The sequence below is a fragment of the Calidris pugnax genome, unplaced genomic scaffold (assembly GCF_001431845.1).
Source record: "Calidris pugnax isolate Ruff unplaced genomic scaffold, ASM143184v1 scaffold459, whole genome shotgun sequence".
Taxonomy (NCBI): domain Eukaryota; kingdom Metazoa; phylum Chordata; class Aves; order Charadriiformes; family Scolopacidae; genus Calidris; species Calidris pugnax.
The window spans coordinates 984,400-998,826 of record NW_015091670.1 but is presented as its reverse complement, the minus strand read 5'-3'; the positions used below and the strand labels follow the sequence as shown (position 1 = coordinate 998,826).

General features: G+C 61.0%; 1 protein-coding gene across 1 annotated transcript in view; it reads left to right on the top strand.

The window, feature by feature from the left end:
- The window catches only part of SHANK3 (SH3 and multiple ankyrin repeat domains 3), a 323,589-nt gene that overhangs the window by 275,838 nt on the left and 33,324 nt on the right, over window positions 1-14,427 (top strand). The window contains exons 18-21 of the mRNA XM_014961953.1: window positions 1,377-1,457; window positions 4,323-4,346; window positions 7,276-7,403; window positions 8,564-8,669. Of these exons, the coding sequence (XP_014817439.1) occupies window positions 1,377-1,457; window positions 4,323-4,346; window positions 7,276-7,403; window positions 8,564-8,669 (339 nt within the window). The remainder of the gene's footprint in view (window positions 1-1,376; window positions 1,458-4,322; window positions 4,347-7,275; window positions 7,404-8,563; window positions 8,670-14,427) is intronic.

Genomic DNA, 14,427 nt, shown 5'->3' with positions numbered 1-14,427 from the left:
GGGACGGGAGCTCCCATGGCAGCGCGCGGGGCGTGGGGGAGGGAGGCAGCTCTGCGCGCTGCCACCAAGAGCTGCAATTATACTGTCACGGCACAAAAGCACGAGTCGTGGGGAAGGCTGAGGCTCGGGAGTTGGGGCCGGGACCATCGCGGGGGCCACCTCCTGCCCCTCCTGCTGCTCCCCCCTGACACCGGTGAGCAGCTGCCCCTCGCTGCCCCTCGCTGCCCCTCGCTGCCCCTCGCTGCCCTCGCTGCCCCTCGCTGCCCCTCGCTGCCCCTGCCCTGAGCCCACGGAGCTGGACGGCCGCTCTTCCAGCGCGGGGTGCGGGGACCAGAGCTGAGTCCCCCATGCAGGACCCCGGGGAGGGGGGCCAGACCCCCGTTCCCCCCCAGCTGGGTCTCCCCTCTTCCTGCGGGTGATGGAGGCCTGTGTGGGACCGGCGTTTTCTGGCGGAATCCGCCCCTGTTGGGGTCTCTGATGCAGGCAGCGCCAGCAAAGCCTGAAGCTCCGGTTGCCATGGCAATGCCTGAGCGTTGAATCCAGCTTTGTCAGCCAGCGCGAGGAGGAGGAGGAGGCACCCCAAGTGAAGAGGAAGAGAGCCTTCAACTCGTCCCCGCTCCGGTGGGCTCATGGCATGCGGCGCCTGCGGGGCAGCCCCGCGGGCCGGCCCGGCTAGGCATCCCCTGGGGACCCCCCCGCGCCCCGGCAGGGCACTGCGCCGCCCCGGCACGGCCATGTGCCCCCGCTGCCCGGCACGCAGCCGGCCGCCTCCGGAGCTTCGCTAGGGCCGCCGGAGCCGGCCCGTCCTGGATCCGTCCGAGCGGCAGAGGAGGGTGGGTGGGCTGCGTTTCGCTGGGGGCCGCGCCGAGGCGGGAATGAGAGACTGAGATCGGGCCGGCTGGACTTGTTCCTCCCTCCTACCCTCCACCCATGGCGTGTGCGGAGGGGAAGCAGCCATCAAAGCTGTGCGCTGAGTCCCGCAGGCAGGCAGCCAGCTGCCTGAGACAGATTTAATTCGCGGGAGGCTTTCATAGCCGTAGCTCCTCCGGTAGCTGCAGGGGGGCAGGCGCAGCCCGGGGACATGACTTGGACTCTCCTGCGCTGAGGGCTGCGGGCGCCTGGGCAGCCGGCACGTGCCTGCGGGAGCCACCGGCCCCTCCGCGCCGGGGGCCGCCCCGCGCCCCGGGACTGTGCCGCCGAGACCATGAAGAAGTTTGCCTCCACACGCAGCCTCAATAAGATCCTGCAGCAGTGCGACTCCTCATCCCGCGAGTACGAGGAGATCCAGGCTGTGGAGAAGAAGTGGCACCTGCATCTGGCCACTCCTCGTAAGTTCCTGGACAAGAAATGCAAAATGCCGTCTCTCTTCCTTTCAGCTCCGCCGCCTCCCAAGAGAGCGCCCAGCACCACCCTGACGCTGCGGTCCAAGTCCATGACGGCCGAGCTGGAGGAGCTGGGTAAGGGGCGGCGGGGGCCGGCGCCTGCATGCGGAGTCGGGGGGAGGGGGGCATGCGGGGCATGCGGGGGCTGTGGTGACTCCCCCCACGTCCGTTCTCCAGAGGGGTGCATGAGCTCGAGGCGACACGCACACCCCCGGCGCCGGGGGTTCCGTGGTGCAGGGGTGCAAGGGGCTGAGACCCCACCATGGCAGGGGAGCGGGAGCCCCCCCATAGATCCCATCCACCCCTCGGTGCCGGGGGGAGGATGCGGGGTGCCCCCATGTGCTTGCGGAGAGGCTGGCCGCCCCCGTGCCCCCTCCGTCGGGCACCCTGCTCCTCCCACGCTCCAAACAGCCCCTCGTTTTTATTTTCCTCTCCCTCCGGGCAGATGCCACACGCCGCCAAATTTGCTGGCGTCCCCACAGGCTGCCCCCCCCACGCCCCCCCTTATGCACACACACTCACGCTCACACGCTCTGCTGTCACTACGGAGCCGACCCACGTTTCCAGATGCTTTGGTGTTCCAGCTTACACCTCCATCTTCCCGTCTTCTCCTGGAGCCTCTCTCTCTACCCCCTGCCCCGTGCTGGAGCCCCTCGACCTCCCCGTCTGTTCTGGCGTTGAGCCCACACCTTCCCCGGTGTCACCCTCCCGGTGGGGGTCCGTGGGGGTGCCAGTGTCCACACACCCCCCGAAGGGCCGTCCCTTCCCTCTGAACGGAGCCCTTTGCCCATTTTTCCCCATATTCTCCCCGATGCGCCGCAGAGGCCGCAGGGTGGCTGAGCCGACGGTGGCAGTGCCAGGGAGGCTGGCTAGTGGAACGACAGCCGTGTGGCCCTCGTGGCCAGCCGGGCACGGGAGGTGTGGGGGATCCCCCCCTCCTGGGGGCTCCGGTGTGATGCCCGTGCCCACCAGGTTGGCTCTGCCTGGATGGGCTCCTCAGGGCGGGAGTCGGACGCGCTGCGAGCCCCCACGGGCAGAGCGAGGGGGAGCTTTTTTGGGTGTATTTCTGGTTTTGCTGGGTGAAGCTGGGGCGGTGTGTGTGGATGTGCCTGTGGGGCACGGCGTGGGGGCTGTCCCTGGCAGAGCCCTGTCCTGCCCGCGAGGAGACCCCCCGAGAGGCAGAGACCCCACCACCCCCTCTGTTTTTCGGGGTGCAAAGGAAGGTCTGTCACCTTTCTCTCTCCGCTCCCTGTCCCACACCCGTGTCGGGCTCTGCAGCCCTGCGGGCATCTCCTGAAAGAAACAGACCTTGTGGGGTTGGGCTCACGCTCAAACATGGATTTGAAGGAGCAGATGTGGGCACTTAAGTGTTTGCTCCTGCTGGTGGATGGCCACTGTGATTTATTTCACCCTGAGCCCGCTGCCTCCATTTCCACCCCTGCCTGCTCCCACCTCTCCAGACCCTTCTTTCTGAACCCCAAGGTGCAGGGTTTACGAGTAGCCACGAGGAGAGGATGGGGAATAGGTCGTTTCTTCCACTTTTTGCTGTTCCCTTGGCACAGGCAGTGCACAGAGCCCAGGGTTCCTGTTTTCCCCCTGGGATGTTGGTCCCGGAGTGGCTCCGGGCGCTGCACTGGGTTCCTGCTTGCACGGTGCCTCTCCGTCCCCAGCTGCATGTCCCCGTCCTCAGTGAAGATTGTGCCCGAGCCAGAGCTTGGCACGGGTCCTATGGGCACCTTCGTGGGGAAACGGGGGCACCTTGGCCCTGTGAGTGCCGGGTGGGGTGTGGGACACCCCCACGGGGCCACCAGGGCCGGGAAGGGACCCATGTGCATGTGTTTGGGCAAGCGGAGCTGTGGGCTGGAGGGAGAGGAGAGCGAGCTCGTGGAGAGGGAGGTCAGGAAGAACAGAGAACCAGCTCTGCCAGGGAATGGATTAAAGATGAACCCATGGGTCTCCCTGAGGGTTGTGCCTCTGCCTTTCCACCCGGAGAGGGACCAGGAGTGGCAGTCACCCGTGTCTCCTGGGAGAGGGGTTTGTAGCCAGTGGCTGGTGTTAGCCCACACGTTTCCCAGGACACTGTAGGGGTTAGTCCCTGTTTCACGTCCCTGTGGGTCGGGGACCGTGCTGTCGCCGGTGCCACCGCGCATCCCCAGGGAGCAGGGCACAGGGAAAATGGGGGATGCTTCCTCCTCCCCCGCTTTGTGTTCTGGTGGTTGATCCCCCAGCTCTGGCACGGAGGGGGAGTTTCCCTGCAGGTCGGTGTCCCCCCACCTCGGGGGGGTGCAAGCTCAGAGCCCCTGGTCTGAGGGGACAGTGGTGTTAGTGGAAGGAACATTGCTACCTGCAGCTCCTCAAAGGGAGCTTTGTCAGATGGTCCCTGCCCCGGTCCCTGTCGTGCCCGTGACCCTACCCTCACGTCTGCTTGCTGCATGTCGTGCCTGTCCCCAGGTCCCCAGCAAGCTGCCAACGAAGCTCCTGTCCCACAGCCCAGGCCTTTGCTGGGTGCGGGGGAAACGGGCTGTGGGAGAGGCGCAGGCCATGTCTCCTCACTCAGCAGGGAGGCATTCAGAGCCCTTCAAGGAGTTTCTCCATGGCATTAGATGCCATCCGGACCTTCTCCTGGCCTTACAGCCACCCCCGCCTCCCGGCTGAGCAGGAGGAGGGGGCTCAGCGGAGGGCTGGTCCCGGCAGAGCCTGGGCTGTGGTGGTCCCGGTGGGTGAGGGGGATGCCCAAGGAGCTGCCCCCTCTGCCCTGCCTGAGGCCTCCTCCCCAGAGCCCCGCCGAGGCTGGGGGTGCCCCACGGTCAGGGCCTGATCCTGCCAGCATGCCGGGAGGCAGGAGAGCCCGCGGAGAGGGCAGGCGGCCAGGCTGGAGCTGGGGATGGAAGCAGGAACTGTGCATGCCATTCATGTTGTCTTTTGTTTCTTGATTCCAAGCCTCCATGCGGAGAAGGAAAGGGGGTGAGTGAAACCACACGTCCTGGGGCTCCTCCCTTCCCCGTCGGCCGCCCCACGCAGCCGCGCTGGGCACCTCCCAGGGGTGTCCCCGTCCCCAGGTGTCACGGGGAGGATCAGCCCAAAGGCAGCTCCGGGGGTTGGCCTCCCCCCGGGGAGCAGCCCCACGTGCGGCTCTGGCCGGACTCGGGGCGGCGGCGATGGGCTCCCGTGGGGCACGGGCAGGGACGCCCCTCTGCCAGCTGGGGCCCAGGAACGTGGGTCTGACCCCCCGGGGGTCACACTTGCTCTGTCTTTGCTCCTGGGTGGAAATGCCCAGCTCCGGGGACAGACCCGAGTGAGCTGGGGGACAGCCGGCTCAGCTAGTGACTGTGCCAGCTCCGGGTGGAGAAGGCCACCACGGTGGTGGCCTTACCCACCACAAAGGCCACGCTAGCGGTGCCCGGGCTGGTGGGGGTGAAGCTGGTTGTGGCAGGACCCCATACGTGACAGTTGCACTACACAGTGTCCATGGGGACATTGCACGAGGGACACTGCAAAGCCAGGAGGTTCTCGCCGGGGCTGAGAGCCAGCAGTGGACACTCTGAATGGAGCAAGGAGGCCCGTCCTGTGCCAGCTCCTGGCTCTGCCGTTCCCCAGCACAGGCACAGGGCAGAGGGAGGGAGCCTGGGAACCTGACCCCAGATCTCAGCCTTGCAGAAGCAAAACTCTCTGTCCTGGTGGTGCGGAGCTGGAGAGCTGTTTCCCGAGGAGCAGGAAATGTGAGGGACCAACTCTTCCACCGTAATGGTGGTAACGTAGGGAAGAAGCTGAGCAGGGCTCACAAGCGAGAGGTCTCTGAGGTCCTCTGTACCGAGCAGGTCTGTCAGTACCCAGAGGTGGAGGAATGCAGAGGTCCCATGGATCAGAACGATCACATGGAGGTCGCCAGGTGAAATCCTGACGTTGAAGATGGCCATCTCCAAGTGCATGGTGGAGAGCTCTTGATGCTTTGGGCAGCCAGAGCCATCAGGGTGCCGCCATGCCTGGGGGTCCCTCTCTTCAGGGCGGCTCCAGCGCTGCCTCCCCCCAGCAGCCTGGGCACAGGCGGGATCCAGGAGGCTCTTCCACCCCCTGCAAAGGCAGGGCAGATACAGAGAGCAGTTGGTGGCAATTGTCTCCCTGCGCTCCAACGGCGTTAAGAGATGGAAAGTAGAACGAAGCCAGGAGGGGAGGGGGCTGATCATTGCTCCTGCTCCTCTCACAGCTCCGGGGTCTCCAAACTAACGTCGCTACGGAGCTGCCCAGAGCAGCTTCCAGAGACACCTGTGAGGCAGGTTTCCAGCACATGGTCTTCTTTAGAAGACCCCACAAGGGATGAGCCAGGTCCCCTCCGAGCAGTGCCAACTCCCCTGTGCCCCCGTGGTGAGCGCAGTGTGAGTCGCACGGCAGTGAGGAAGAGGAGCCGTGAGGTCCCCCAGAGTCAAGGGTGGCCAGCTAGGAAAGCCTGGAGGTCTCCTGCTGAGGACGTTCAGGGGCTGTTTCCTTGGAGCAGGTGTAGCTCCTTGGTCTCAGGGCCTCCACAGCTGGGCTTGTGAAACCTGTAGGGCTCAGTTCCTGTAGCTCAGGGCTGCTGGCTCACAACCTGCCGCGCAGGTGGCTGCTGGGGACACATGTTGCCAAAGGACTGATGCCATCCTGGGGTCACACCATCCCCGACAGGGTTCTGTAGGAGCACAGACCTGGTGGTCAGAGCTCTGCAGGTGTCTTGGGTCACGAGGACCAGGAGCTCCCACACCACAGCGGTGACATTTTGCAGTCCCGGGTCCAACAGCCAGGCTGGAAGGAGCCCAGAAGCTGACAAACCTTACCTGAGGGCAGGCAGAGCTTGTCACCTGTAGGGGACAAACGCTGCACGTGTTCTCCCCTCTCGTGGGCAAGTTCCTGGGCCAGTGGCTTCCTTATGCCTTGGAGGTAGAGCCATCCCAGCCTGATGAGTGCCAAGGCAGAACCTCAGCTCCAGCCCAGCGCGGTGCCAGCGCAATGGTCACACTCCAGGGCCAGGAGACACCATTTGTGACATGGAGCCAACAGACTTGGCCCTGCCTGGCCCAGGGAGGTGTCAGAGCAGGAGCAACCACACCTGAACCAACCCTGCCCGGGCTGAGCACCAGCCCCCTTTGTTAGCTCGGCTCTAACGGAGGTTGCTCTGGAGGGGTCTGTGGTGATGGTGACCACCATCTTCCTGCTGCCCTCTCCAGTGTCCCGGGTTTCAGGATGTTTTACAGCCCCAGACAAAAGCCCAGTGGCCACTGCTGTGTCCAAGTGGGTACGTCCTCCTGGCACAAGTGGTGTGTCCACTCGGGGAGAAAACATCCCAGTTTGTCCCACACGGACCCTGGAGTGACACAGGTTGTGCGGGAGCCAAACAGAGTCCTGTGACTTCTGTGTCACTCATGGTCCCTGCAGCACCGGGGTTCCCGTTACCTGCTGCCCACACCCCTCCTCGCCCCGTTCAGGGGTCTTGCCCTGAACATGAGAAATACATCTGGGCAAGATCCAGTGTAAGGATGGGGGGTTGCTCCAGGTGTGGCACAGCTGGGAGCGGTGTCCCCAGCACTGGCAGGTCAGACCGCTGCGGTGAGGGATGCTCCGGGTGCAGCCGGGGTGGGAGAGCAGCATGGCACGACAGGGCACGGCGCGGTGCCACTGTGCCAGGCTGTCGGCTGCGGGTCCCCTGGCTGAGCCCAGCCTGGCTGTGCATGGCAGCGGGTGGGCAGCTCCAGAAACACCTCCAAAATCAGACGGCCGAGTGGTGGCTTCCTCAACTCTGCGCTCAACAGGCCCCGGCACCGCTCTCCCTGCGGGGATGGGGGCTCCGTGCTGAGCAGGGGACGGGGCTGTCCCGGGGGAGCGACCTTTGCTAACCCCTTTGCTTTTTCTTTTGGGTTTTTAGAGAAACTGGACGAGATTTTGGCAGCAGCCGAGCCGGCGCTGAGAGCAGACATCGTGGAAGCGGATTCCAGGGCAGCCACTGTGAAGCAGCGACCAACAAGCCGGCGCATCACGCCAGCAGAAATCAGTGTGAGCGAGGAGGGCTGGCGGGACAGGGGCTGGTGGCCAGCACCACCGACGGGCCCTGGGGAGTGGGTGTCCCCGGGGAGGGCGAGGGGAGGGTCAGGGGAGAGGGAGACACAGCAGGAACCCGGGCAGGCGGTGGGGGAGCCACCCCAGGCCGGTGGCTCTGGCTATGGGTACAGGATTGCCACGGGGAGGACGTAAGAGCGGGTCTGAAGGAGTGTGGAAGGCTGAGCTGGAGAGCTTAGGCTGGCTGCGGTGTTCTGGGTGTGAGGATGGAAATTAGGAGGACTCCAAGAAGAGAAAAGCCGCCGTCTCTGAGGGGAAGCATGGATGGAGTAGGAGTGGGGCTGCCAGCTCCAGGCTGTCTGGATGGAGAAAGTGCTGCAGGCGGTGGGAGGCAGCTTCTGGAGCAGGAGGGAAAATGGGACAGGCGGCTTCTGAGCAGAGACTGGCCTGAGAGGAGCCTTCCCACGGGAGGAAGGCTGCTGCGGGAGTCAGCATCGCTCTGCCACCCCACCCGGGGCACGGGGAGACACAGAGCCAGAGGGGGAGCAGGCAGGGGGGAGAGGGCAGGGAGAGCTGGCAGGGGAAGCAGGCAGGGAGAGAAGGCAGGAGGAGCAGGCAGGCTGGGGAGAGGGAGGAAGGGTTAACCCTTCAAATGGCAATAGCATATGCTTTGGAGACACCTGGGGCAGGATGGAGATGGAGGGTTGAAGGTAGAGGTGAGGACACGGTCCGTCCTTGTCACAGAACCCCAGAATGATGTGGGGCTGGCAGGGACCTCTGGAGAGCACCCAGGCCAACCCCCTGCCAGAGCAGGGGCACCCACAGCAGCTCCCACAGCAACGTCTCCAGGGGGGTTGCAATGTCTCCAGAGAAGGAGACTCCACCACCTCTCTGGGCAGCCTCTGCCAGGCCTCTGCCACCCTCAAAGTAGAGAAGCCTCCCCTCCTGGGGTGGTGGCAGTGCCAGCATCGAGTGTGGGGCGGCAGGGGCCGGGTCTGGGGGCAGGGACAGGGTCTGGGGGCAGGGTGATGGGTAAAGCCCTGCTCCTGCTCCACCGGTGGCCAGAAGGGTCAGGGGGGACTGAGATGAAACGTGGAGTCCTTTCAGCTGAGTCTCACTGATGTCCAGAACGGAAATGTCCCTTTTTTCTCTTCCAGTCCCTCTTCGAACGCCAGGGAATGGCAGCACACTCGGGGGTCCTTGCGGGAGCTGAGAAGCCCCACGTTTCACTGCGCAAAGGAATTCCACGGACAAAATCTGTAGGTAAGGCACGGCTGGGGGAGTCCCCTCCCAAAGAGGACGGGGTGTCCCCGTGGGGTGCCCCTGCCTGCACGGGAACCCATGGGAAGGACACGGCCCTCTCTGCCGGCCCGTGGCTGAAGGTCTGCGGAGGGGACCTTGGGTGTGATTCCTGCCTCAAAGGCTGTGCGAGTCCTCAGAAGCCTCTTCTGTCACTGCTGGGGTTTGAGAAACCCACAACAATTTATTGGCATTTAGACAATTATTCTCTCACCCGATGACTCCTCTCCACCCGGGAAGGGGAATTGGGGAAAAACAAGGGAACACAAGGGTTGAAATGTAAATAGATTTAATAGGATAAGACTAAATAATCACCATTAACAGTACTAAAGAACCAGTATTGATCCTGGTACCAGTATAAAATCCACAAGGACTATCCCCAGCCCGTTCCCCAGCAGAGACAGCCCATGTGGGACCCTGCGAGCGCGGTGGCTTTGGGAGGAAGAGAAGGGTTCAGGGCTCCGGCACCGGGGCAAGGAGTTCTGAGGATCCCAGCCACCAAGGGAGGGAGAGAGACCTCCTCAGCAAACTTCCTAATTTGTATAGAATGTGCCCTTCATGGTATGAAATAACCCTGTTGGCAGCTTGGGCCAAGTGCCCAGGTCTCTCCTCCTCATCCCTGCACCTGGAGAGGCTTGAAAACACCGAGACCTTGAATCCCACAGAGCCTGGCTGGCTGTGAAGTAAATATTTTCACAAATTCAGGCACTAGAGTCTTCTAAACATGCAGTTTTCCCAAGTGAAATCAGTCCTCTGCTGCTCAAAGCAGGACAAACGCTGACACTGGTCCTGCTCTGAGCAGAAGGTGGGACTGGAGACCTCCTGGGGTCCCGGGGTCTCTCTGTCTCCTTCTGGCACGGCTGGGGCTGGGGGAGTTCTCCCACCCCCTGAGCTGGCAAACCAGGGTCGGGGTGGGGGGGTTCTGCTGGACCACGCAGCGGCTGGGCTGGGTGTGATGAGCGCTGGGTGCTTGAGGGTGAAACGTGAGCTGTAATGGAGTCAGATGATGGAGCAGGTAACAACTGGGGGGTTTTCCTAAGGAAGAAGAGGGTCTGGAACAGGCACCCGTCTCTGGGATGTGTCGGCGTCCTTAGACCCTGTCCCAAAAGGTTCATGGTGCGACTAGACCCAGAACTGGTGGAGGCAGGAGGTGGGAGGAGGAGGCAGGGCAAAGGCAGGCGGGTGGATCAGTGGTGATGGGGGGGGTCTCAGGTTCTTCTCTTGGTTTTGTGGGTGCCTGTAGCCAGGTCTGAGGCCGTGGGGATCAGAGCTGGGTGAGGGTGGTGTCTCTGGCATGAGGAAGCTGAGGAGCAGGAGGAAGGTGATGCGCTGCGTGGGGAGGGCTGATTCTAAGTAACCCCAGGGCATCATCTGACAGCAGTGATAATGCCAAAGCAAATTGTGTGTTTAATGCACAAAATAAGTGAGTAGAAAGTAAATTCTGCTTCAAGCTACAGCTGAGCAGCGCAGTCCCAGCCAGGATGTAAAAATCAGTTGAAAAAGGCAAGGGCTGGTATTCAAAATGTACTTTTTAATGCGCAGAGCCACGGAATTGCTGTGCATGCGTGACTCACTGGTGTTTGTGTGAGAGCAGCTGGTACCTGTAGTCCCACGTGAGGTTGGTCTGAGAGTAGTAGATAGCGAGAGATAATCAAATGTGTGGATGATTAATCCGAAAAACAAACTGGGAGAGATAATGTTAAAAAAAAACCCCAAAGGCGTGGGCGTTCAGCGGCTGCCCTGGCGTGTGCTCGCACACCCAGCTCTAACGCTGCTCTCCTGCCCCAAAACCTCAGGCACAACCTCCTGCAGCTCGGGGGGCCCCGACAGACCTGGGGGTGAGCTGGGTGCTGGTGGTGGGTGTTAATTAGCTGCTGTACGTTGCACTACTTTAATGGCCATGGCAGAGGGGAGCAGAGCTGGGTGCCTGGGGACACCACGGCTCCGACCCAGGGATGAGCTTGGGTACAAATACCAGTTAATTTTCTCATGAAGGTAAAAGTGATCAGAAGCACATGGAGGGTGGGATCCATCTCATCCCGCCGTAATAGTAACAATGCAGAGATCTCCATCCGAGCCCTGATAGTGACCAGGGGGAAACAGGCACTTTTTAACATGATTTATCTGATGTCTTGATGGTGGCAGTGTGTCCTGCAGAAGTGTCCATGGGCTGTGAGGGGTATCCAGGGACCGCTGGGCTGTGGGGCAGACAGGGGTCCATGGCCAGCCCTGTCTGAAGTGCATCTTTGTTTTGTAAACTATGTCCTGGATGTTTGGTTTATGTAGGAGAATATTTGTGGAAATGCTGCTAAGCAGAAGTTGTTCAAGGTTTAATCATAGAATCCCAGCCTGGTTTGGGTTGGAAGGGAGCTTAAAGCCCCCCCAGTGCCACCCCCTGCCCTGGGCAGGGACACCTCCCACCACACCAGGTTGCTCCAAACCCCCTCCAACCTGCCCTTGAACCCCTCCAGGGATGGGGCAGCCACAGCTTCTCTGGCCAACCTGGGCCAGGCTCTCACCACCCTCCCCCCAAACAAGTTCTTCCCCACAGCTCAGCTCCATCTCCCCTCTTGCAGGGTCAAACCCTTCCCCCTCCTCCTAGGGCTCCCCTCCCTCATCCAGAGTCCCTCCCCAGCTTTCCTGGAGCCCCCCCCTTGAGGGACTGGAAGGGGCTCCAAGGTCTCCCCGGAGCCTTCTCTTCTCCAGGCTGAACCCCCCAACTCTCTCAGCCCCCTCTCCCAGCAGAGGGGCTCCAGCCCCAGACAGCTGGAAATCAAATTAAAGGGGATCTATTGTGTGAAATAGCATCTTAACCCAGTGTTAGATCATAAATTGGAAAAGTATTCATTAAATATGACATACTTGCCCTTAAGGAGCTGGTTTTTACTTGTGAAAGTGGAGTCAGTGACTCAGGAGGTCCCTCTAAAGCTGCACCTCGTTGTGTGATACTTGTTGTGCTGCTGTTGAGGGTCTCGGTGTGTGGAGAACCAAGAGCAGAGGATCTTGAAGTGTGTAGGTTTATGCAGCTGTGGGGTTTGCTGGGTTGTGTGGGGGGTTCTTATGCTTGTGGGCATAGAGTGTGATGCCCCATGTACGGCTGTTTGCAGCACCCAGAGCACTGAGGGGGGATCTGCTCAAGGCCTGGCAATCCTTCCAGGGGGGGTGTCAGGAGGATGGGGCCAGGCTTTTCCCAGTGGTGCCCAGGGCCAGGCCAAGAGGGAACGGGCACCAACTGGAGCAGGGGAAGCTCCATGGGAACACCCTGAGGAGGCCGTTGTTTGGTGTGAGGGTGGCAGAGGCCTGGCAGAGGCTGCCCAGAGAGGTGGTGGAGTCTCCTTCTCTGGAGACATTGCAACCCCCCTGGAGACGTTGCTGTGGGAGCTGCTGTGGGTGCCCCTGCTCTGGCAGGGGGTTGGCCTGGGTGCTCTCCAGAGGTCCCTGCCAACCCCACATCACTCTGGGATTCTGTGTTAATTGTTCTCCATCCAAAGGCACGTGTCTGACCGCACCCAAAGGCAGTGATTCCTGGTGAGGAGGGGACAGCAACGTCTGGTTCCCAGTTTGCTGCCACACGCACACCAAACGCAGCGCCTCTTAGGAACCGGCTAATTCTTGTGGAATTCCAGCTTGGCTAAAATAGAAAACAGCCAAACAGTGGAAATTGGGTTGCAATTGGCTTGTTTTAGAAGTCCTTCTTGAGCTGTCATTTCCCGCCCACGGTGACAGGCTCATACGCTGTACAGTCAGTTGACTTCATGATAAAAATCACTACTAAAAGCAAGGAACGAGATGAAAAATAAGCAGGGGCTGGTTGGTTGGTTTGGTTTTTTGGTGAAGAAATGCTCTGAATTATTTGCATTTTACACAGCTGGGTTAGATTCCCAGGGACTTGTGACAAAAGATCAAAGCATTTCATGTTCACATCTATAAATTTCTGGAGACCAGGGGAGTTAACCCTCAACTGGCTGCAAAGGAAGCAGAACAGAAGAAATATTTCAACAACAACAAAAAAAAAATCTGAAGAAAAGAAATGCTTTGCAGTGGGGAGGCTGATAGAAAAGCAGATCTCTGTCAGGCTTCCAGGATAGCTGCCGTGCCATCTGCTCCAGCAGCACGAGTTAAAAACACTTGCAAGTCTGCAGAGGCACCATGGCACCCGCTGGGGCTCTCCCCGGGACCATGGAGACGGGACCATGGAGACGGGGGGTTTGCAGGGCCAGCAGTGGTGTGTCCCCATGTCAGCCCTGGGCTGCGGGCGCTGGCTGGCGGCGGCAGATGCACCGCAAGGAGGAAGCCTTGTCCTGCTGTTGGGAAGGACGTTGGGGATGCCAGGCTGCTACCCTGCCAGCTCAGGGTGAGCACGCAGCCTTCCTGCAGCCTTCTGCATCTTTGCTGCAGCTTTCTGCATCCTGACTGCAGCCTTCCTGCATCCTTCCTGCATCCTTCTGCAGCCTTCCTGTATCCCTCTGCAGCCTTCCTGCATCCTTCTGCAGCCTTCCTGTATCCTTCTGCAGCCTTCTGCATCCTGACTGCAGCCTTCCTGCATCCTTCCTGCATCCTTCCTGCATCCTTCTGCAGCCTTCTGCATCCTGACTGCAGCCTTCCTGCATCCTTCTGCAGCCTTCCTGTATCCCTCTGCATCCCTCTGCATCCTTCTGCAGCCTTCCTGCAGCTTCTAGCTCTAGGCAATCCTGCTTCAGCAGGGGAGTTGGACTAGATGATCTCTATGGTCCCTTCCAACTCTAGAAATTCAGTGAAATTCAGTGAAATTCCTGTATCCTTCTGCAGCCTTCTGCAGCCTTCTGCAGCCTTCTGCATTCTTACTACAGCTTTCCTGCATCCTTCTGCAGCATTTCTGCAGCCTTCTGCATCCTGACTGCATCCTTACTACAGCCTTCCTGTAGCCTTCTGCATCCTTCTGCAGCCCTGCTGCATCTTTCCTGCATCCTTCCGCATCCTTCCTGCATCCTTCCTGCCCGGCTCTGGCCGGGTGGGACAGCTCTGCCACCAGTACTGGCCGTTCCCCCCCATCCCTGTGCAGGACCATCCTCCCCCCTGCAGACCCCGCTGAGCTCCCAGCGCCTCCCCCTCTCCCAAACACGTTCTGGGGCTGGCCCTGGCAGTGATTGCAGCCTTGTGCCGCAGCAGCCAGCACGGGGCTGTTACTGCCCTGCTCTCGTTAGGGCAGTGGGCTTCCCTCCTCCTCCTCCTCCTGGCAGTGCTGTTGTTCCCAGAGCCCCACACACCCGGGGAGGGTGACTTTCACCCCTCTCCCTTCTGGACAGGACCCCTTTCTGCTCCAGCTCTGGGGTGGGAGCTGCTCTGCCGTCCCTGCGCGGGGAAGGCGAGGTTGGGCACGGTGGGGTGTGCTCTGGAGAGAGAGTCCTCATTAGCCATCCCAAATGAATGCGCAGCCGTGGATTCTCACAGGGATTTGGGCTGTTATGGCAACGGGCCCAACAGCATTATGGAGAGTTTTTGTGTTTTCCTCAGAGATTAATAATGCAGGGAGCGTGCTGTGAGCGGCAGAGGGGGGTTGCCATGGGGCTCGTGGCGGTGCCAGGCTGCGCTTCGGGCACGATTCTCATTTCAGAGCAGTGACTGGGGGCGCCTGGGGATGGGGCTCCTCACTGGTCCCTGCTGGAGGCTCCGTTTGGACTCGGGCTCTTTGTTCCTGCATGTGCCCATGGCTGTGGTTGGATCTCGGTGAGGTCTTGGTGCT